This window comes from Artibeus jamaicensis, unplaced genomic scaffold (genome assembly GCF_021234435.1).
Source record: "Artibeus jamaicensis isolate MK-2021 breed Jamaican fruit bat unplaced genomic scaffold, CSHL_Jam_final contig_700, whole genome shotgun sequence".
NCBI lineage: Eukaryota > Metazoa > Chordata > Mammalia > Chiroptera > Phyllostomidae > Artibeus > Artibeus jamaicensis.
The window spans coordinates 6,047,084-6,069,048 of record NW_026521930.1 but is presented as its reverse complement, the minus strand read 5'-3'; the positions used below and the strand labels follow the sequence as shown (position 1 = coordinate 6,069,048).

The window sequence follows — 21,965 nt, the reverse complement described above, 5'->3', positions numbered from 1 at the left end:
ATGTCAGCCCGGGGTCTCCAGGTTGTTGGGTCACCAGCCCACAATCAAAATGGCTGCGACAGCTACCTGTGCCCGAGCCGGGCGTCCTGCCCGTCTTCGGCCCTCCGAGCCATCCTTTTCCCGCGCCGGTCCCCGCCCCACCGCGCCGATTGGCTGGCAGCGGCTCCGCCCAGGTTTGGAGGACCAACCCGGCGAGGCAGGGTTGGAGGTTGGTGGAGGGCCACAGCTGTCCCAGCCCGGACCTGGCACGCCCCGCCTTCGGGAGTTATTTTTCGTGGCGTTCATTATTGGATCTTGGCCTCTCACTGAGTGACAAGCAATGTTTTCCCCAGTGCTGAGGGTAGAAAAAATAGGGAAAAAGAACGTTTTCTATCGGAAGCTTATCCGAGCCTGAAATTCTGGGAGCTTCTATTTCAGGAGATCGTGGGGGCTGCTAGGAGAAAGTAAGTGTAAAATCTGAGAAAGGTCGGAAGGAACCTCTTTATGAAAGCCCACCCTCCCTCCACAGGTCCTGCAGGTCGCCTCTCCAACATCTATTTGCCTTTAGCTCAGGCCTGGCTCCTGAGCTCCTCTTGATCAGAGAACCACGTACCACTTTGCCTCTGCACGGATATCCCACAAGCACCTCAGACTTGGCATACCTCAACCTGAACTCATCGCTTCCTTCCCACAACCTGCCCCTTCCTGAGTTTATCTCAGCAAATGGCACCAGCAATCCCTGGCATTTATAACTCCAAACCTTCCTCTCTCACTGGGCATATTTGTTGACTTCCTACTCTGTGCTCCCACACATCTTTCTAAATACCCTACTCTAAAAAGACTTGATACTTTTTCTTTGGCCAGCTAAATCAATCATAGTGTTTCACGCAGTTCTTGGAAATGCACTTGATACCTTCAATGGGTTCAGGCTCTAGTCTGAAACTCTTCTGTTTGCCTCCCTCAGTAGTAGGTAGTTAGACATGAACAGAGCAGGAATAATAGGCCAGGTGCAGAGGGTCACCAGGACAAGAGCCCCAGGTGCCTAGCAATGGGCAAAAACTACAAGCCCTTGTAGAGGACTACTCTCTTAAGCATTAACCCCTGGAGATGACATCTAGGCCTCAGCTGGATTTCAGCTCCAGGCCCAGACAAGCAGCAAAATCAGACTGAGCTACTGCCCTAACTGACATTAGGGTCTGCTGCATTGACTAACAACCCCATCCTGGCACCGACCATTCAGTGGAAACCACAAACCTGATGGGGAACACCTGGAAAGCTGATGCATACTCTGTTGAGAGCCTTCCCTGAGATGTTATGACAGGGACCTTGTGTGTGCTCTTTCTTTTTCTGGAGCATCTACGTGCCTTTCCCCTTTCTTCCTCTTTCTCATCTCTCAAGGTACACCCATATCTATCTATCTATCTATCTATCTATCTATCTATCTATCTATCTATCTATCATCTATCTATCTATCTACCTCCCCCTACCCCACCAAGCTCCAAGGGCCCTTCTTTTGACTCTGTAACTTGTTTCCTGAGCCCATTTTTTTTTACGGCTCTCTTCTTCTACATCTGTGACTTTCTAAATAAACTTTCTGTTATAGTTTGAGTCTTGGCTCTGAATTATTTCTTAGCCAGAATTCAAGTACTGAGTTTGTGGAACTGAGGTCTAACACCTGGTGCCATTTTGGCACCAACACTTCCAAAGGCCTTCTCGAGTCTTCAGCCTGACACCTTGTATCTGGTGGATGCTTCTCCCTACAGCTGGGAAGCTTGAAAGTAAATAGTTGATCACAGTAGAAAGGGGAGAGAAGATAAAAATCTGGAAAGGGTAAGGACACAGAGTTGCCCAAGGACTCAACCTTGGCCCTAGCTCTGTCAGCCTCTCGGGCCCCCAAAGGACACAAGAGAAAACAGAAAATTTCCATTAAGTGCAACAGCATTTTGTCACCTGTCAGGGCCCACCCTTTACTGCGGTGCCTATGACACACAAGCCTAGAACAGCTCTGGGTAGCTCTGGAAACTCACAGAGGGTCTGAACCCTCCTGGGGAATAAACTAGGGTGGTTTGCCTGTGGTACCAGCCTGGTAGGCCTCTGGCTGAAGCACTTTCCACAGCAGGGACAGAGGTAGGGCCACTTGCCTGTGTCAGTCAGCAGGTAGCATGAGAGGTACTAGCTGAGGCAGAGGTGGGTGCCACACTTGCTGGGAAGTGTCCCTTTCCAGACAGTACACTGGACCAGGTTAAAAGTGATGGCAAAGCGTGACTGCACTTGGGGCACGGATGAGGGTGCTGCATTAGTGCCAGATGTTAAAGACTAGGTGAAGGTGGGGGAGGCAGAGCAATGGGAAGGGCCTGGTTATGGGAAGCCTTGCCCACAGGCTCAGGGAAGAGGTCAGTGGTTCGGTTTTGTTTTTTTAAGATTTATTTATCTTAGAGAGAAGGGGAGAGAGAGAGACACATCAATGTGTGGTTATCCCTCATGCACCCCTACTGGAGACCTGCCCTGCAACCAGGGCATGTGCCCTGACTGGGAATCAAACCTGTGACTCTTTGGTTCATAGGCCAGGGCACTCAATCCACTGAGCCACCCCAGCCAGGGCCAGGTCAGTGTTTCTGACCCCAGGGGCTCATGATGATTGATTCCCAAACAGACTCCTTCACCTGGCCCTTTCCAAATGTATTGTTTTGCTGAACAGCTATTGTGATGCAGCAGATTCAAAACTTGCCTTGTTAATTCTCCCATGTCTACCAATGTTTGAGTGACAGAATCAACCTTTACAATGGCAGAAGCATTGAGGTGGGTACCTAGCCCCCGGAAGCTCCCCCTAAACTGTGTTGACCAGTTAAAGGGCTCATGAGTCAGGTACATTCCCAACTACCTCAGAATCAACTAGAAAAGATACCCTCAACCAGAGGAACAATGGTTACAGGGCTCAGGGACCTGGAGACAAAAAAGTGAAGTGCCTCCATTCTGAACTTGAATTCACATGCTGCCACGGACCTAGAGTTTGGATGATTCATACAGCATGACTTGATCGTGGGAACACTGGATGCCTCAAAGTCAGTTGAGAATGAGAGGGTTAAGATTTCAGCCTCCAGTGGGTGTCGTAAATTCAGACCAAGAAAAACTAATAAGGAACATGTATATGATGGTTCTTGCTCAACAAAACATTTTCCCTTCCAGCTGGAATTGGGACATTGCCCCCACTTCTCACCTTTCCATCTTTCCATATTCTAAATGTCGAAGGCACTGGTGAACCAAGCTAACGTTCCTGCTCTAAATTTACACTAAACTCTACATTTGCACTAGGGAGAAAGATAACAGGTATAAGCTCTGCTGACAGAGGTATGGAGACCTTTGGGTAGACTGTGCTCAGGTCTATATAGACAGAGCCCCAGCTTTGTGGCTATTTTCAGCAGGGGACAGAAGGAACTCCAAGAGGAATTTCTTGGAGACAGCATTTAAGAAGGGCATTGAAGAATGTTAGATTTGAAGATATAGTGTATACAGAGCAGAACAGCAAGTATACAAGCTCACTGAGCTAGAGGCATGTAGAAAAACCGAAGATCCCATTTAGCTGGGGCCAAATGGGATTGCTTGCCTGCAGGGAGAGAAAGATCTGGTTTGAACTGGAGGTTAGCGTGCCATGGGCCTTCACGTTGTGGCACGGGAGCTTACATTTTTGCAGGAAGTACTGGAGAGCCAGTGGGGGAGTCTGTCGGGGGGGAGGCTCAGTTATGAATTTCAGTTAGGGTGATCTAGCGGGAATCACATGAAACGGAGTCACCAGGTGCAGCAGTAAGGGCGAATCAGGCACTTGGTCCTGCCCATCCCACCAGCCCCCTTCTCTTTTCAAAGATCAGGGAAGAACGGCCCTCACGGAGCACGCCCAGGTACCCCTAGGTCTTCCACATCACGCCCCACACAATCCCACTCCTCCGGGAAGAAATACACGGCCACCTCCACAAAGCTCGTGGTGCCTGCCTCTTCACCCCCAAATCATCTTCTTCCGGCCGGCCTTCGCGGGCACCTCTGCTGGAAGCTAGGAGCAGGAACCGGGATAATGCCATACCCTGCCCGGATCCAAGGAGTGATGCTGCTAGGGATTCCGCCTCTAGGAACCAAGGTCCACTGGACCCAGGAGACCGGAACTAACTCCGGGTGAGGCCGCTCTAGGACGCGAGAACTAGGTACCCGAACTCGGTGGTCCCAGGACCGAGAAAATAAAGGCGCCCTCAGACAAGATGGCGGTATTCTAGCGTCTTCTATTTTTAGAGAACGGCATTTAAACAATTTCAGTGTTGGTCTGGTGTTGACGTCCAGGTTTATTAACCCCCTCGAGTTTCTTCTCTTGCTATTCCCCCAAGCGGCTTTGGAATCGCCCTTGCCCATAGTTAAGATGGCCGCAACCACTTCGGCGACTGACGTCTGGCAGCTGAAAAGTGAGGCTGGGGTGCGTGAGCACGGCGGGTGGCAAGGAGTTCTAGCCCAGGGGGAACCAGGTCTAGCTTTCGGGGGGCTCTGGCCAGACGTGCACTAACTAATCTCCTCTAAAAGGCCCACTCAGTGACCTACCTTAATAAAAGAATGTTTTTTGATAAAGCAGTTCATTTCTAAATTTCTTTTTCATTTACAAGGTATCCTGTTCCTGTCTTAACAGTTTCCTAAATATCCCTCCAGAGATTGTGTTTAAGTATGTATGTATGTATGTATGTATCTATCTATCTATCTATCTATCTATCTATCTATCTATCTATCATCTATATCTGGTATTTCCAACATTTACTATGTCTTTAATTGAGGACACTAGGGTGAATCAGCCTCTCTGCCTTAGAGTTCATTCATTTCACAGATGAGGAAACTACGGCCCAGTTGTTACCCAAGTTCAGGCAGCCCAGTAGTGACTTGGGTCTTCAGACTCCTAAATCGGAGCCTTTTCCCCCACCTCGCCCTGCCTCCTCCAGGCCTGTTTCAGAAAAGCAACATGATAATTTTGAATTTACTGACCCCTGCTAACCTTGTGAAATGAATTGGATTCTTAATTTATTATGTTATGACTGCGTAAAAAATGAGATGAGCCCTGACCTGTGTGGCTCAGGGCATTGTCTGGCAAAGTGAAAGGGAGCTGGTTCAGTTCCCGTCAGGACACATGCCTGGGTTGCATCCCTAGTCAGGGCTCAACTGACAGGCAACATATCAGTGCTTCTCACATCAGTGTTTCCCTCTGCCTCTTTCTCCCTCTCTTCCCCTCTCTCTAAAAATAAATAAAAATATTTTTCTTTAACTAGATGCGATAACAGATGACATGGCTCATTGTTTTGATGCTCTCTTTAAATGTGCCCCCTGATTTCCCAATTCTAAGTTCTCCTAAACAGAATAATGGCAGACTATGCAAGAGCTGCAATTGGTTTTGTGCTATGACTAACACTAATAATCTTCCCTTACCTTGATATATCACTTACTGTATTCCAGACTAAGTGCTTTTGCTTGTTAACTCAGTTAACCCTCACAACACTTCAGAGATGGGTACCTTTCTGGATAAGCAGGCTGAGGCACAAATGGATGACCTTGCCCCAGGTGGTAAGTGGTTAAGACAGGATTCAAAGCCAGGCAACCTGACACCATGCAACTGCATGCCGTATTGCCTCAAATTACTGAAGGCACAGTCTCAGCAACCAAAGAGAGGTGGATTTTAGGCCGGGTTACCAAGATGCAGTTGTATTGTGAGGTAGTGCAAGAAGCAGGGACCTAGGAGATCAGAAGAGCCGCTTCTGGTCACACATACAATTCTATACTGTTATATAAATGTAAAGAGAAAAAGTTTAAATGGTGGGCTATGATATGATAAATAGTGAAAAGTAAACATAAGGGTTATGTTTAGGGATCATGTCATGGGGGCAAAATGTCATTCAGTGTTTGGGAGGTATATGAAATTGCCCTGGAGCAAGGGTGAGAAGCTTCACTAAGACAGCGGCTCTCATCAGCAGGCTCCTCTTGCTCAGACCCTTGTTGGTTTAGACCTGGGGTCTCCCAGCTGGTCTCCGGGCCTCCGGCCTTTTGCCTTTCCCATCCATCCAGCATTGCAGCCTGGTCTAGTGAAAAGAGGAAGAGTATCAGCTGAGAAATTGGGAGGTTTGGGTTCCATGCCTACCTCTGCCACTAACTCAGCTGTGATCTTAAGTACCTTCCCTTCTCTGGGCCTCAGCTTTTCTCAGAGCCTATTCTGTGGATAGACCAACATTCCCCATGAGATGCTTGGTGGAAAGACAAGCATTCTTCCCTATGCCCCTTAAAGAGTCCCATCAACAAAGAAACCCATTTCACCCTCTGCTTCCCAAACCCTTCTTAAAATGTAGAACTAGACAACTCCAAGAGCTTCCTTACAGCTTTAAAATGCTGTGGTCCACCCTGCCATCACCCCCAGGGCCACCCCAGGAACTGGCTCCTCCATCTTTCCCACTCATTCAAAAACCTTATTATTGTTCTGGGCTCCTCTGATGCTCTTAGCCACCACATCCAGCTCACAGACAGGCTCTGTCCATTCATCTTTCAGTGTTTACCTCTGGTGGTACTACTCTGTATCTCCACCCTGCAGTCCATTCTCAGAACAGTCGGAGTGGGTTTTTTAAATAAATAAATAAATAAATGTGAATCAGATTATCTTGACACTGCTTAAACCACCCTCCCCCCAATGGTTTATATGAAGTATCCAAAGTAGTGAAATACAGACAGATAGTAAAACAGTGGTAGCCAGGGGCTGGGGAAAGGGAGCATAGAGTGTTGTTGTTTAATGGGTACAAAGTTTCAGTTGGAGAAGATGAAAAAGTTCTGGAGAGGAATGGTGGTGATGGTTGTACAATAGTGTGAATGTACGTAATGCCCCTAAACCATACCCCTAAAAATATTTAAAATGATACATTTTGTTATGTTCCCCATTTCCTGGTGGCACCTCCTCTCTCCAGCTCTACCTTCTCATTGCTTTGACTCACCCCTCTCCAGTCCTGGTCACTCCTTGGCCTTCACACCCTCCCACTCCTGACTGCCCCTTGCCTAGCAGTCAGGCTCCCTTGCTCCAGCTCTCTATTCTCCATGCTTCAAACCTCTGGGACTTACTTGTTCACAGATCATATTGTCAGTCACTGAGCCATGCAGATTCCATGGCAGAAACCTCTTATGGGTGTCTTTCTTCTCAACTCCAAGGTCAGGAAGCAAGAACAACTGCAAGAAAACGTCTTGCTCTTTAGCTTGGTCCCAGCTCCTGATCAGTTCTATTTGGGCGCAGATGTCCAGTCTCCTTCCACAGGGCACACTGCACACTGTTTACAAAGACACCGTCTGACAGTACCTCTCAAACAGCCCTGCTCCTGCTCAAGAATTCTGCATACCTACGGTGCCTGTGGGGTAAAGCTTAAGCTCCTCTGCTGGAACCTGTGGCCCTTCCCGTTTGGCATGCACCTCTCTGCTGCTGTCTTCCATCATGTTACCTAGCTCTTTATGTTTCAGTCAGGTAGAAGTACTACCATGTCGTATGCATGCCTATCTTGGTTGAAATCTTTCTCATTCTTCAAGGCCAATTTGAACTACTTCCTCCAGGAAACCTTGTTTCAGAAGACCTGCCTAGGTCCCCTCTTGGTCCTCTTCACATACTATTATATGTTGACTAGAATAACAATAATCACTGTTTATTAAATACTAACATGCAAGGTACTCTTCTATATTATCTCATTTAATCCTTACAGCAACTTTATGAGGTAGGTGCTATTATCATCCAGGTTTTATAGGTAAACTAAGGTAAGAAGTGACTTGCCCAAGATTGCATAGCTAAAAAGCAAGTGAGTCGGGACCCGAACCCAGACAATCTGCCTCCAGAGACCATGGTCTTACCTCTACTCCACGCTGTGTCCATTTTTTTTATCCTTTTTATGAAACAAGGCTGCTCCCTTTGCCTGAAAATCTCCCACACACCAACTACCTAATGCTGTGGGAGGTGCACCTCTCCTCCAAGGTGCATTTCCTGGTTTATCGCCAACCAGGTGGGTTAGGCGGGTGCCTCTACACACCTTTCATCACAGCCCCAGTCACTCTCTTCTGAGTCAGGGTGCGCTGGGGCCCAGCACACAAACCTAGAGGCCTCAGATATTGTTTGATGAATGACAGAATGGAGTCAGCCTTTCCGAGCCCCAGAATTCCCTTATCACCTAGCTGTCCCTCCAATAGAAGGTCACTGAATATTGTATGTACTTTTTTTCCTTTTTCTTTCTTTTAATCCTTATCAGAGGACATGTTTATTGATTTTAGAGAGAGAGGAAGAGACAGAGAAACATTGATGTGAGAGAGAAACATTGATCAGTTGCCTCCCCATACACACCTTGACCAGGGATCAAACCCAAAACTTAGATATGTGCCCTGACGGGGAATCAAACCCACAGCCTTTAGGTATATGGAATGGTGCTCCAACCAACTGAATAACCCAGCTTGGGCTCTACTTTTCTTAGCAAAAAATCACTGGCTTTGGCCCTGGCTGGTGTAGCTCAGTGGATTGAGCGCAAGCCTGTGAAGCAAAGGGTCACCGGTTCGATTCCCAGTCAGGGCACATGCCTGGGTTGCAGGCCAGGTCCCCAGTAGGGGACACATAAGAGGCAACCACACACTGATGTTTCTCTCCCACTCTCTCCTTCCAGTCCCCTCGCTCTAAAAATAAATAAATAGAATAATTTATAAAAAAAGATTACTGGCTTTGGTGGGGCTCTGTTTTCCTGCTGAGACTCCCCCAGACAGGTAGGGTTGGGCCCTGCATCCTGAGGAGCCACCTCTAGCCCCAAGGGGAGGCCACTGTGACTGGAAACTAAGGACCGAAAAAACCTTCTTGTAGTTGCCATTGTTTGCTGTCCTGCTGCTTTCCTGCCCAGGTCTCAGCTCTTACCTCACTCTCACTTGAGACGCTGATCATGTTCTGCCCAGATATGACTGCTCAGAGAATGTGGTGGAAATATCTGGACTCTGTCAGTGTCCAGCTTTGCTGCTTTAAAGCAGTGACATATTGAAAAAATCAGTTTGTCTTTCTGAGCCTTGGTTTACTCATCTGCAGAACATGGCTATAGATAATTGATATCCACACCCTGCCTCCTTAGCCTTTCTGAAGCGTAAACTGCAGATAATTCATTCTTTCAACACATGTTTATTGCACATTTGCTATATCATACATGCTGTCTTGTTAAAATTTCAGTCGTCATAGTAACCCTTTCCTTTGAGGTAGATACTAGTCATCCTCATTTTACAGATGAGGGAGTGAGGCTGAGGAGGGTGAGTAATTGACCAGCTGTGCCTTGTGTAAAGACTAGATCTGTGCTGGGGATTCTGTGCTCTCTCCACCCACTCCACTTCCCGGACTACATGCTGGTGTCAGCTAGGGCCTGGCCGTGCCCTTCATCTGGGCCCCTTCCCCAAACCTTAGCACTCCTCAGCATTTACTTCTCATGTAGATAGGCAGCAAGGGGAGGTTTTTTGAGACAGTGGAAAGAGCTTGGTGGCACCTGCTACTGAAATAACACTGAGAAAAAGTCTAGCGTCTCACTCTCTTCATTTTTTTTTTTTTTAGAAAGACTGGAGAGGGGAAGGGTCAAATTTAATCTATTTGAATCTTTACAGGCACTTTCCTTTTTACATGTTTGAAAACTTCAGGGAAGCCTAAGGAATGACTTAGGTTCCCGAGTTTCTGATTTAGGAGCCTCCTTCAGGGCCCAGTCAGTCCTTATCACAGAGGTCAGGCTCAAACCCACACGTGGGAGCCACTCACCCGCACTCTTCGAAGATGTCCGGGTAGTGCCTGAATAGCACAGGTGGGTCCCGGTCACCCCTAACAGGGGCTCGAGGCACAGCCCGGATTCCAGGTCTCCGGCCCCGCCGGCCCCCAGAGCAGGAGCGGTGGATCCACTGGTGCGCTTCTACTGCGAACTTCCTTTTGAAGCGCATGCCACACTCCGGACAAGGGAAGGGCCGCTCACCGGAGTGCATGCGCCGGTGGCTGACCAGTAGCGATGGGTAAGTGAAGCGGCGACCACAGTCTGCACATACATGGCGCCGCTGGCTGGCTTGAGAGCTCACGCTGGGTACTGGAACTGGGGTCTGTGCAACTGTGCTCTGGTCCCAGGCCGTTTTCGTGGGTGGCTGTGGTCTTGCAGAGGTCTCGCTCAGGGCTGAGTCAGGGTTATGTTTAACCAGCTCCTCAGGCCTACCCTTCCTAGGAGTCTTTCTGGGTCCCTTGGCTCCTGGTAGTTCTTCCAGTTCCTCTTCCTTCTTGTTTGGGGAGTTGCCTGGGAAACAGGAATCAAGATATATTTTAAAACACATTTGTTTAGATCGTCTCAAGTTATAGGTTACTTTTACTTAAGAAGTGCTGGAAAAGTACTGCCTAGTGACTAACACATAGGCTTTGAAGGACAGGAAACAAGTTCAAATCTCTTCAGAGTGAATTATCTGGTTTCTCATATATCAAATGGGAATCATAATGATTTCTTTACAGGGTTGTTGGAAGGATTAAATCAGTAGAAATATGTTAAGCATTTAGTGAGTGCTCAATAAACAGTAGCTAGTACTGTGTTTTTGTTTTTTTAATTTTCTGTGGGATAAGGTGTTTACAGAGAAGGAAACCTATACACTGGAGATCACTGTGCTGGGGAATGATGAAGAGAGAAGAGCCAAGTTGTCCATGACTGGGCATTTTCTGATGTATTAATTTGCTTTGCTTGAGGAATGTGAAAGGCAGATCTGAAGTCATATCTATTTTAGGGTGTTTTAGTCGTTCCTTAAATAGGGAGAATGAGTGTTTTCTACCACAGGGACCTGGAAACCTGAGTTTGGACTTGAGCTTCTGATTTTCCTACTCTGGTCTCAACATGAGGACTGTTTCAAGTTCTGAAAACTGTACCAGGTTGGCCCCCTTTCCACCATGATCCAACATTGGGTGGCTTTTTCATTCCTTTAGGGATCCTGAAAGTGGGGATCTGAAATATATATATATATATATATATTTTTTGCTAGACAGGAAGCCCTGGGGTGCCAGGCACAGGTAGACTTGGGACAATCCCTCACCTCTCAGAGCTCCTCCCACGCTTTCCCCCTCCTCAGGATCCTGGGCGGCGGTGCTCCAAGCCTCACTCTCTTGTTCCATCCAAGAGATGAGATCTGGTTTAGGGCCTGGGAATCCTGGGAGAGAACAGGGATCATAGTACTAGCCTGAAAGGCTGTCCTGGGAAGACATCCCCCTGCCAGGGTGAGGGCACTTCCTCAGAATTTATGTTCAATATAGATACAGTCTCAGTGCTCTCTGCCTGAAGGAAGTGGATTCGGGTTGGAAGAAGTTCCAAAGGGGTACCTGAAGCCCTGGGAATAGGAGGTGGCTGGTGCTGTTTGTGGAATAATTCGGGATTAGGGCACTCACTCCTCCAAATCCCTCTATCTCATCTCCTTTGTGAATCCCAGTGAAGGAGGAGGGGGCGCTCTGACCCGGGCCTCACCGAGCACGCCCAGGTGGCCGTAGGTCTCCCGCATCACATCCCGGTACAGGGCTCTCTGCGCGGGCCGCAGACACCCCCACTCCTCCCGGGAGAAGTACACGGCCACGTCCGCGAAGCTCACGGACCCGGGCTTCTTGCAATCAGGCTGGGTCTCCCCAGCTCTGAGCGCCTGGAGCAGGGCTGGGGGCGGCGCCATGGGGCCTTACAGCCCCGAGCTGTGGCCTTGTCCCCAGGGCCACCGCCTCCCTGCTCCCGGATCGGGATCAGCTTTCTTCGTGTCCGCAGGAACGGCTCCCCAGGCCACGGCCCCTCCCAGCCTTGGCGTCCCAACGCAGCCCAGGGTACAGAAGTAGCAGGGGCTATCTGCTAGGGATTCAGGGATTCTCATAGGGGCAAACCAACCCCCGCGGTGTTTATTCATTTCTTGGCAGCTTGGCCATAGACACCCTGGTTGAGGGACCCGGAAGGTGCCTTCAGAAAATATGGCGACATCCTGGGTTCAGTTGTCAAGGATTGCTCTTAAGGGCGCCGTCCCTCGATCATATCAAACATGGCGCCCGTCTGGCTTCTCTGGTCTCATCTTCCACTTGCCCTCAAATAAGATGGCCGCTGCAGGTGGGTTTTTAGAGGGAAGACAAAACCGAGGGGAGGTTGTGGGGAGCCTTCTTGCCTTCAAGAAAGATGGACGGGCCGGCAGCTTCCAGCGCCTTCCTAGCCCGCACAGCAAAGCAACCGATGATTGGCCCCTAGCAGAGGAAGCGGGGGCTCGGGACTGGCGGGGCATTGGAAAAGGCGCCCGTGTCTCCAACTCTCGGTTGGCTGGCTCTGGAGCCGATGGAGGAGAACCTTGGCATTTGTAGAGTCTAAAATTGTGTTTCCAAAAGTCTTACTTCCATGCCTCTGGAGGGTGGAATCCGGTCCTCAGACCCTGCGGGAAGAAGCTCACGCTGTGGCCAAACTCTGGAGACAGCCGAGGTAGAAAGCTTGTTCTACGCGAAAAGCTTGTTCGCGTTTACAGTTGCGACTGCAGCTGCGGAGCCCGACCGACTCCTTGCACCCATGATTTGGTTCACTCAGCCAATGGACTGGAGCAGCTGGCGAAGAAATGTGGTTGGTGAGGTTAGAACTGTAATGGGGAATTTTTCATTACATATTTTCCAAATTAGTTAATGTATATGGTTTTCAAAAAGTGATATAAAAGTTATGTAAAAGCAGTCCCTCTACCCTTTTCCCCTGTTCGCTAGAGGAAACTACTTTTAACCCTTTTTATTCTTTTGAGTGATATTGTACATAGAGTAAAATGCACCGATCTTCAGTGTAAAATTCGCCAAGTTTGGACAAATATATACCACCGTATTAACCATCACCCCAAACAAGGTATAGGACATTGATGTCACCCCTGAATGTTTCCTTATGCACATTTCCCAGTCCAGACACGTTTTTTTAAAGATTTTATTTATGTATTTTTAGAGAGGGGAAGGGAGGGCGAGAGGGAGAGAAACACCATATTGTGGTTGCCTCGCACGCCCCCTACTGAGGACCTGACCTGCAACCCAGGCATGTGTCCTGACTGGGAACCGATAACCCTTTAGTTCTCAGGCCGACACTAAATCCACTGAGCCACACCAGGCGGCGTCAATACGCACTGTTTTTATTGTGGTAAAATACAAATCACATAAATCATTAGATATCAGCCATTTTAAACACAATTCAGTGGTGTTTTCACTACTAATTTGCTTTCTGTCTCCATGGATTTGCTTTTTCTCAATGCATTATATGGCCTTTACTGTCTGGCTTCTGTCTTTAGCATAGTGTTTTCATGTACCATGTACCAGGTGTCAGTACTTCATTCCTTCTTATGGCTAAATAATATATGAATAGTATCCACTGTGTGGATATACCATATTTTGTTTATCCATCACTTGATGGAGATGGACATTTAAGTGGTCTCTACCTTTTGTCTAGTGCTGCTTTGAACATTTGTGTACAATTTTGTCTAAAAGCTTTAAGAAGTAATTCAGTCATACAGTTCACCCATTTAAAGTGTACAGTTCAATGTTTTTTGGTATATTACATTATTGATTTTCAGGTTGTGGTAGAAAATATGATATATAATTTGCCATTTTAACCATTTTTATATTAACAATTCAGTGGCATTAATTACATTAACATTGTTGTGCAACCATCACCACTATTTCCAAAATGTTTTCATCATCACTAAAGGAAACCTACCCCTGGCTGGTGTGGCTCAGTGGCTTGAGCATCAGCTTGCAAACAGAAAGGTTGCTGTTTCGATTCCCAGTCAGGGCACATGCCTGGGTTGTGGGCCAGGTCCCTGGTTGGGAGCGTGAGAGAGGCAACCAATCATATCTCTCACATACTGATGTTTCTCTTTCTCCCTCTTTCTATTTTCTCTAAAAGTAAATAAATACAATCTTAAAAAAAAAAAACGAAACCCAGAACTCATTAAGCAGTCACTTGCTATTCCCCTCTACCCCACCCCCTGGTAACTTCTCATTTTTCTGTCTCTCAATTTGCCTGTCCTGGTTCCTCATATAAATGGAATCATACAGTATTTGTCCTTTCGTGTCTGGCTCCTTTCACTTAATATAGTGTGGTTCATCTGTGTTGTAGCATGTATTAGCACTTCATTCCTTTTTTTTTTTAATCCTTACCAGACAATTGATTTGAGAAAGAGAGAGGGAGGGAGAAAGAAAAAAAAATCTGTGTGAAAAAGAAACATCCATTGATTGCCTCCCGTATACGTCCTGAGAGGGGATAGAACCACAACCTAGGTATGTGCGCTCACTGGAATCAAACCCACAAACTTTTAGTGTATAGAACGACACTCCAACCAACTGAGCTACCTGCTCAAGGCAGCACTTTATTCTTTTAAAAATTGTGGTAATACATAACATAAAAGTTACCATTTTAAGTGTACAGTTCAGTGGTATTAAGTACGTTCACATTGTTGTGCAACCATCAGCACCATCCCTTTTCAGAACTTTTTCACCTTCACAAACTGAATCAATACACTTTTTAAAAAAGATTTTATTTCTTTTTTAAATATATTTTATTGTTTATGCCATTACAGTTGTCCTGTTCCCCCCTTCATTCCCCTCCACCCTGCACACCCCTCCCGTACCATTCGCCCCCCCTTTAGTTTATGACCACGTGTCTCAAGTTCTTTAGATTCTATATTTCCCATACTATTCTTGCCCTCTCCCCTATCTATTTTCTACCTACCATCTATGCTACTTATTCTCTGTACCTTCTCCCCCCTACTTCTCCTCCCACTCCCCTGTTGCTAACCCTCCATGAGATCTTCATTTCTATGGTTCTGCTCCTGATCTAGCTGTCCTCTTAGATTGCTTTCGTTTTAGGTGTGGTTGTTAATAACTGTGAGTTTGCTGTCCTTTCACTGTTCATATTTTTTGTCTTCTTTTTCTTAGATAAGTTCCTTTAACAAGGGCTTGGTGATGATGAACTCCTTGAATTTGACCTTATCTGAAAAGCACTTTATCTGCTCTTCCATTCTAAATGAGAGCTTTGCTGAATAGACCAATCTTGGATGTAGGTCTTTGGATTTTATGACTTGGAATACTTCTTTCCAGCCCCTTCTTGCCTATAAGGTCTCTTTTGAGAAATCAGTTGTTAGTCTGATGGGACCTCTTTTGTAGGTGACTGTCCCCTTATCTCTTGCTGCTTCTGGGATTCTCTCCTTCATTTTAATCTTGGCTAATGTAATGATGATGTGCCTTGGTGTGTTCCTTCTTGGGTCCACCTTCTTTGGGACTCTCTGAGCTTCCTGGACTTCCTGGAAGTCTATTTCCTTTGCCAGATTGGGGAAGTTCTCCTTTATTATTTGTTCAAATAAGTTTTCCACTCATGGCTGTTCCTCTTTCCCTTCTGGTACCCCTATAATTTGGATGTTGGAGCGTTTAAAGATGTCCTGAAGGTTCCTAAGCCTCTCCTCATTTTTTTGAATTCTTGTTTCTTCATTCTTTTCTGTTTGGTTGTTTTTTTCTTCCTTCTGGTCCACTGCCTTGATTTGAGTCCCAGTTTCCTTTCCATCACTATTGGTTTCCTGTGCATTTCCCTTCATTTCAATTAGTTTAGCCTTCATATGTTCCTCTAATTTGTGACTAAAATCAACTGGTTCTGTGAGCATCCTGATCATTGAATTGTGCATCTGATAGATAGGCTATCTCTTGGTCACTTAGAAGTATTGGCTCTGGGGCTTTGAGCTGTTCTTCTTCTTGAGCCATAACATTTTGGTCTGTTTGCTCCTGTTACATATGAGGGGCGGAGCCTTAGGTGTTCACCAGGGCAGGGCTGCCTGGGTTGCTGGGTTGTGATGCTGTATGTGGAAGCAGGGTCAGAGAGGGGCAATGGCATTTGTTCCGCTCTCTCTTGGATTTCAGTCCCCTCTGCTACTTCCCTCAAGCAAACCTGTCTGCCCTGGTGCCAGCTCCTGGGTGTGTGGGTCTGTGCACCCTCCAGGACCCTGTGGGTCTCTCCAACAAACTCTCTATGAGCCTGGGAGCCTCTACTGGCACCTCAACCCTGAAAGTTTTTTCAATTGGTGCTTTTAGGCTTTGATTCCCGTTGCTGGGGCCCTAGTTTGCATGGTCTGTCTCACTGCTCGCTCCTTCGCCTGGTTTATCTGCACGTGAATGTGTGACCGCAGTGAGCCAGCCACCTTGTGCCTTTACTGGGTCTGCAGTTGCCATCCCCACGCCTGGGATCTGCCAACCGCTGCCTGCACTTCAGGGTCAGTCTGACCACTTTTTCCCACCAGACCCCTCTCCACCAGCCGCTGACTCCACTCCTCTTACCGGTCTGGATGAATGGTTTGTTGTTGTCGGACTTCTGTACAGTTCAATTTTCTGCATTTTGGTTGCATTTTTGTTACTAAAACTTTGTTGTCTTTAAACTTGGTTGTGCGAGGAGGCACAGTGTTTCCACCTTCGCTTCCATTTTGGCCGGAAGTCAGATTTTATTTCTTTATTTATTTCTGAAACTATCTTAACATCTCATCTATTTTTTTTTTTTTAGATTTTATTTATTTTTAAACACGAAAAGGGAAGGAGAAAGAGAGGGAGAGAAATGTCAATATGTGGTTGCCTCTTGTGCACCCCCCACTGGGGACCTGGCCTGCAACCCAGGCGTATGACCTGACTGGGAATCAAACCTACGACCCTTTGGTTCACAGCCTGTGCTCACTCCACTGAGCTATACCAGCCAGGGCTTTATTTATTTATTTTTACACAGGGGAAGGTAGGGAGAAAGAGAGAGAGAACTATCAATGTGTGTGGTTGTCTCTCATGCGCCCCCTACTGGGGGCCTGGCCCTCAACTCAAGTATGCGCCCTAACTGGGAATCGAACAAGTTACCCTTTTGATTCACAGGCCGGTGCTCAATCCATGGAGCCACATCAGACAGGGCTGAATCAATACACTTTTAGCCATTTCTTCTGAAGCTTTCATTTAAAAACATACTTGTACTGCTATTTCTTGATATCTTAATTTTAGATATATTATTTATGGACATCCTGCTATGATACTTTCTTAGTTTCTAGCCCCATTCCCTTCACCCCTTTTCCCAACATATGTAATGTAATAAACTATTATAAATAATATTTCATGTACATTCTATGTTATATTTCCTTTCTTGTCAACTGTTGTGGTTTTTTAAAATCGAAATATATTTGACATATAATATTGTGTAAATTTAAGGTATACATATTGATACATGTATATATTGTAATATAATTGCTATTATCACCTTGCATTTCTTGAATTTTCTAATTCTTTATTTTCTCCTTGCATCATCTGCCCTTTCTGCTTCTTAAACTTATTCCAAATTACCAAGGATAATATCAAATCTCAAATCACCATTTTTTTCCCGGGACCTTCCTCCCGAAGCCCTCAGGCCTTTTTCTCCAACCTGGACTCAGCCTCAGATGTCGTGCAGGGTCTTCCCTGCTCTCCTGGGTTGTGTCCTCTGTCTCCTGGACTGAACATCTTCCTGTATATTTTAGTCCAGATGGTTCATCTTAATGGATTGTAGCCATAGGTACTAGATGTCTTCATCCTCATGTTTGGAATATTCCTGAAATGAGGCAGGATGTCTGACAGCATTTGCTCAGTATGGGACTAGTCACTGGAGGTAACAAGGCCTTCAAGGTCCCTGTTGGCAGCACCCCACAGTCTGGCCTTGGAACCAGTTTTTGGTTGGCTCTGTAGCACATGCTGAGCCTCCTGTTTGTGTTCAAGAATGTTCTTTGCTGATCAAGCTACTGCCTTTTCAATCTTTATATTTTTTGGCCCTACCCTTGTTCTTTTTTACCTGGATTTTTTTTTTTTTTTTTTTGGCTAAAGTGTGGCTTCTGCTAATTTCACTTCTACAATTATATGCTCATTTTTATAACTTTGTGTTCTGGGGGTATCTCACTGCACTTACTGTGGTGAATAGTGTGGAAATGGAATAAGGGAAAATAAATGCTCAAAAACGAATCTACTTTTACATGGAAGGATTAATTTTACCTAAAGAGATACTATTAAGCATTTCATGAGTACCAAAAAATACTTTTGTTTACTCAGGTACTGTATTGTAAGTTGATTCTCATTGCACTAGGGATGGGAAAGACTTAGGAAGACTTAACAAACTTGGCTGTTAACTAGTCAGACTGAAACAAACCTTCAAGACTAAAGCTATTCCATTATAAGTGGCTGATGTCATGGGTTTTTTTTTCCTGCCAACCATGATAAAAATACAAAGATGCTCTTTCAGATAGTTTTATTGCCCACCAAATTGTACATATTTGTTCAATAACCTTGATCAGATAATTATGAGATGTTATAAAATATACAGATCATTATGGTTCATAAATTTTACTTGTCAGTAATACAGTGCATCTGAACTTCAAGGGAGAGCTAAAGTTTCTTGCATATAAAGCTCAGTCTTACTTTGAAGTATTTAGGGATGAAGTTTATGTCTGCAACTTACTATGAATTACATTAAATAAATCGGATAAATAAATGGATAGAGGAAGAGATGGGACTGACGTGATAAAACTCAGCAAAAGTTAAAAATCTAGGTCAATCACAGAATATAAGTGATGGACATGAGTATTCACTTTCAACTCTTTGAATTTTTTAAAAGACTTTATTTATTCACTTTTAGACAGAGGAGAAGAGAAGGACGAAGAGAGGGAGAGAAATATCAGTGTGTGGTTGCCTTGCAAGTGCCCCATACTGGGGACCTGGCCCACAACCAGGCATGTGCCCTGACTGGAATTGAACTGGTGACCCTTTGGTTCGCAGCTCGCATTCAATCCATTGAGCTACACCAGTCAGGGCTGAATCTTTGAAAAATTTTAAAGTAAAATGTTGGGAAGCAGCTGTTATTTGTTCTCCAAACTATAAATACATATTAGGTGCCTTCATGTTTTATTTCAGAAAATTCTATCAAGGTGACATTAGCCCCATTTTACAAGTGAGACAGGTAAGGTGCAGATATGTTCAATAATATGCTTAAGGCCACCCAGCTAGTAGAGACTGAGCTGAACCTGTCCAGGTCTGCTAATTAAAGACAGCTTATGTGATGAAGTGAAAATAATACCTAGTTCCCATTAATAATCATCTTTGGAACTCAAGGGTTGGGAGAAGCAGTCTTTTGTTTAGCGGTATTGGAGTCACTAAGTACCGCTCCTGGCATGCAGACATGCTTAGTCCTACCCACCTCCATGGTTATTCCTTCAACATCTTCTTGTTTTTAAGTAGGGCTAGCATTTCTAAATGGGTCAGAAAAAACTCTGAATTGTTGACACATTACGGAAAAAATTAGACTGAAGATACTATGCCTTGATTTCAATTCTTAAGTACAAGTAATTACTCTAAAACAAAAAACCCCCTTGGACCCAGCCCTGGCCGGGTTGCTCAGTTGGTTGGAGTGTCGTCCCTGCGCACCAAAATGCTGCAGGTTCAATCCCAGTCAGGGTACTGCCTACGTTGTGGGTTTGATCACCAGCTGGGGTGTGTACAAGAGGCAGCTGATCCGTGTTTCTCTCTCACATCAATATTTCTCTGTCTCTCCCTTCCTCTCTCTGTAATCAATAAACAAAAATCAATATTTTAAAGTGAGGATTAAAAAAATAAAGTCAACATATATTTCCAGCTTCTGTGACCTAAGAATACATCTTTATTCAAAAGATGTAAAATCCAGGGAGCATGCAGATATCTGAAGAAAAACATTGTAATCACTAATGCCTAAAAGTTTTGAAAAAATTTAAATTCATTAAGTTTAATACCCTTGCATACTGTGAGCAGAGTGAGCATGGGAGCCTTTTTTCTCTCTGTGTCCACCTCTAGGTCTTTAAGACCAGAGTGCCAACAAGGCTTGACACCACATGTATCTCTCCTTGCCAGACATTTCCCTTGCGTTGACTGAAAGGCAGAATCTTTGAATTGGAGGTGAATAAAAGCTGAAGGGCGAAAACCGAGGCAGATGGAGTGGGGAAAACAGAGTTGGGGGAGTCTGCCCAAACACTGTGCTCTGGGTACTCGTTCAGAGTTAGCCCTAGCCCGCTGCAGGAACAGGTTCCCATTGAGTATTTGATTTGGCCCATGCTCAGAGGTCACAAATGGCGTCCCTTTTTCAGACACAGAACCCGAGCGATAGAAAGGCCAGGTGACTGATCACCAAAGCAGAGTCAGATTCAAAGTCTTAGAAAACAAAATTTAGTCAAGTAAACTTGAAGATATAATTGGCTTTATTAAGCAATTCATATATCCGGCACATCCCATCTCGTAACTAGAAGGGTGCTCCAAGATGTACAAATGGAAAGATTTTATAGGAAGAAAGTTGGGGCAGGAGTGCTTTTAGCAAGGAAGAAAAAAGAATTATTTGGGGGCCTGCAGATATATATATATATATATTTGTATGGAGAGAAAGGGAAGGTTTTTATTTCCTAGATTGCTTCTTTTTGGTGGGGTGGGGGGATGGAGAAGGGTCCCACACACAGATTACCTTACTAGTGATGACCAGAAAATTCCACGTTGGTTGATCAAGATTATGTTTCTGGGAGAAGCTGAAACTGCTGTTAGATCAGGTATTAAATCTAGGTTTGGTATCATGGACCTTTAGCATTAGTATTGTTACAGAACAGGCCAGGGAGGGGTACAATACACTATTACCAAAAGGATCCCCCACTAGGTTTGCTTGTCTGCCACCAGAGGACAGATGTCTCTCAATGCCAGAGATTTGTGAAAAGGAAAGGAAATATTTATTTAAAGCTATACAGACTTAAAATAGTGACCTAATGTCTTCATTAAAATATCAAAGTCCTTTAGGGTACCACAGGTGCTCGCAGTGCTTCTTTCTCCCTCTGCCCTAAACTGGGGTGCCCTATCTCAGGAAAAGAAGTAGATTCAGGCTCCTGGCACCATCAGCTGTGTCATCAGCCAGGATTAAACCGGGTGGTTCTCCTTTGCAAAGCGGTAGGGTCTCCACTCTGCCAAAACTGCAAAGTTCTGCACTCCGGCAAAACTGTGTGGTTCTCCTCTGCAAAGCTGTGAGGGTCTCCACCCTGGCCAAACTGCCTGGTTCTCCTTGGGAAAGCTGTGAGAGGGTCTCCACTCTGCCAAAACTGCATGGTTCTCCCCTTAATGGCTGCCACGACTGGGTTTAAATCCCCCCACCAATCTTCCTTTGCAGCTCCATTTCTGACTCCTCCCACAATTGGCTACACTTGCCAGCACTCCCATATCCTTCCAGCTTTACTGGGCTGCCACAGTGGGTCTGGGCAGGCGTGGCCCCATGGCATGAAGCCAATCATCTCCAAGTTCTCATGGAGGTGCTTAACCAGGAGGAGTTGCCTCCCAGTTACGTCTTGGGTGGAAGTCACTTCCATTCCCCTGGCTCAAAGACTAGCCACAGCTATTTAACATATCTCTGAAACCGGTTAAAGGTTATAGATATGTTAAGGTTATAGATATAGACCATGCCAGAGGTTAGCTGCAAAGCTGTTGATATGCAAAACAGCTCTCAATGGCCCTGCTCCATTTGTCCCTTCCCCCAGCTTACAGCGTGTAGGGGGTGGGGGAGGACATCCTATACATCTTTCTAATATTTCCTGGACACCTTGAGTTCTGGACCCTATTCCAAATCCCTACTTGCCTCCCCCCCTTGGCTGCACCCTGTTACAGTGTTGCCATTTGGGGCCTGTGTTTTTTTTCTTTAAACCTGGCTCCCAGGTTTAGCTAAGTGCTTAGTGTAGAGCCCTGCACAAAGTAAGTACTTAATAAGTATGAATTTATAGTTGTAATTATGAGGAGGGACCCCCAAAAAACAGAATATATATATATATATTTATTTATTTATTTATTTATTTATTTATTTATTTTTAGGGAGAGAGAGAGAGAGGAAGGGAAGGAGAAAGAGAGGGAGAGAGACATCAAGGTG

The 21,965-nt window shown here is 45.6% G+C and overlaps 1 protein-coding gene and 1 long non-coding RNA gene across 9 annotated transcripts; one reads left to right on the top strand and one right to left on the bottom strand.

The window, feature by feature from the left end:
* Positions 1 to 30: 30 nt before the first annotated feature.
* On the bottom strand, positions 31 to 12,262 carry ZNF688 (zinc finger protein 688). Of its 8 annotated transcripts, none has more exons than XM_037134358.2 (5): positions 11,499 to 12,262; positions 11,074 to 11,187; positions 9,779 to 10,295; positions 7,096 to 7,200; positions 5,991 to 6,074 (listed from the first exon to the last, which is right to left on the bottom strand). In XM_037134358.2, the coding sequence occupies exons 1-4, from the start codon at positions 11,692 to 11,694 to the stop codon at positions 7,119 to 7,121; spliced, it is 909 nt and encodes a 302-aa protein (XP_036990253.2). In that variant the 5' UTR covers positions 11,695 to 12,262; the 3' UTR covers positions 5,991 to 6,074; positions 7,096 to 7,118. The 8 variants fall into 8 exon arrangements, 7 of the variants coding, with proteins under 7 accessions (XP_053527515.1, XP_053527516.1, XP_036990251.2 ...); XR_008392709.1 differs by having other exon boundaries at positions 6,007 to 6,074; positions 6,455 to 7,200; XM_053671540.1 differs by lacking the exons at positions 5,991 to 6,074; positions 7,096 to 7,200 and adding an exon at positions 31 to 334.
* Positions 131 to 1,587, top strand: LOC128628335 (uncharacterized). Its single transcript, XR_008392710.1, has 2 exons — positions 131 to 173; positions 509 to 1,587. It is a non-coding gene; the product is annotated as an uncharacterized LOC128628335 (long non-coding RNA).
* Positions 12,263 to 21,965: the final 9,703 nt, after the last annotated feature.

What these genes read in the sequence shown, in the direction of transcription:
- ZNF688 (XM_053671540.1), bottom strand. Translation starts at nt 11,694, where the DNA reads ATGGCGCCGCCCCCAGCCCTGCTCCAGGCGCTCAGAGCTGGGGAGACC. An exon ending in CGGCCACCTGGGCGTGCTCG is followed by an intron (nt 11,188 to 11,498) that starts GTGAGGCCCGGG and finishes GTTCTCTCCCAG; the next exon opens with GATTCCCAGGCCCTAAACCA. An exon ending in GACATCTTCGAAGAGTGCGG is followed by an intron (nt 335 to 9,778) that starts GTGAGTGGCTCC and finishes TTCTACCCTCAG; the next exon opens with CACTGGGGAAAACATTGCTT.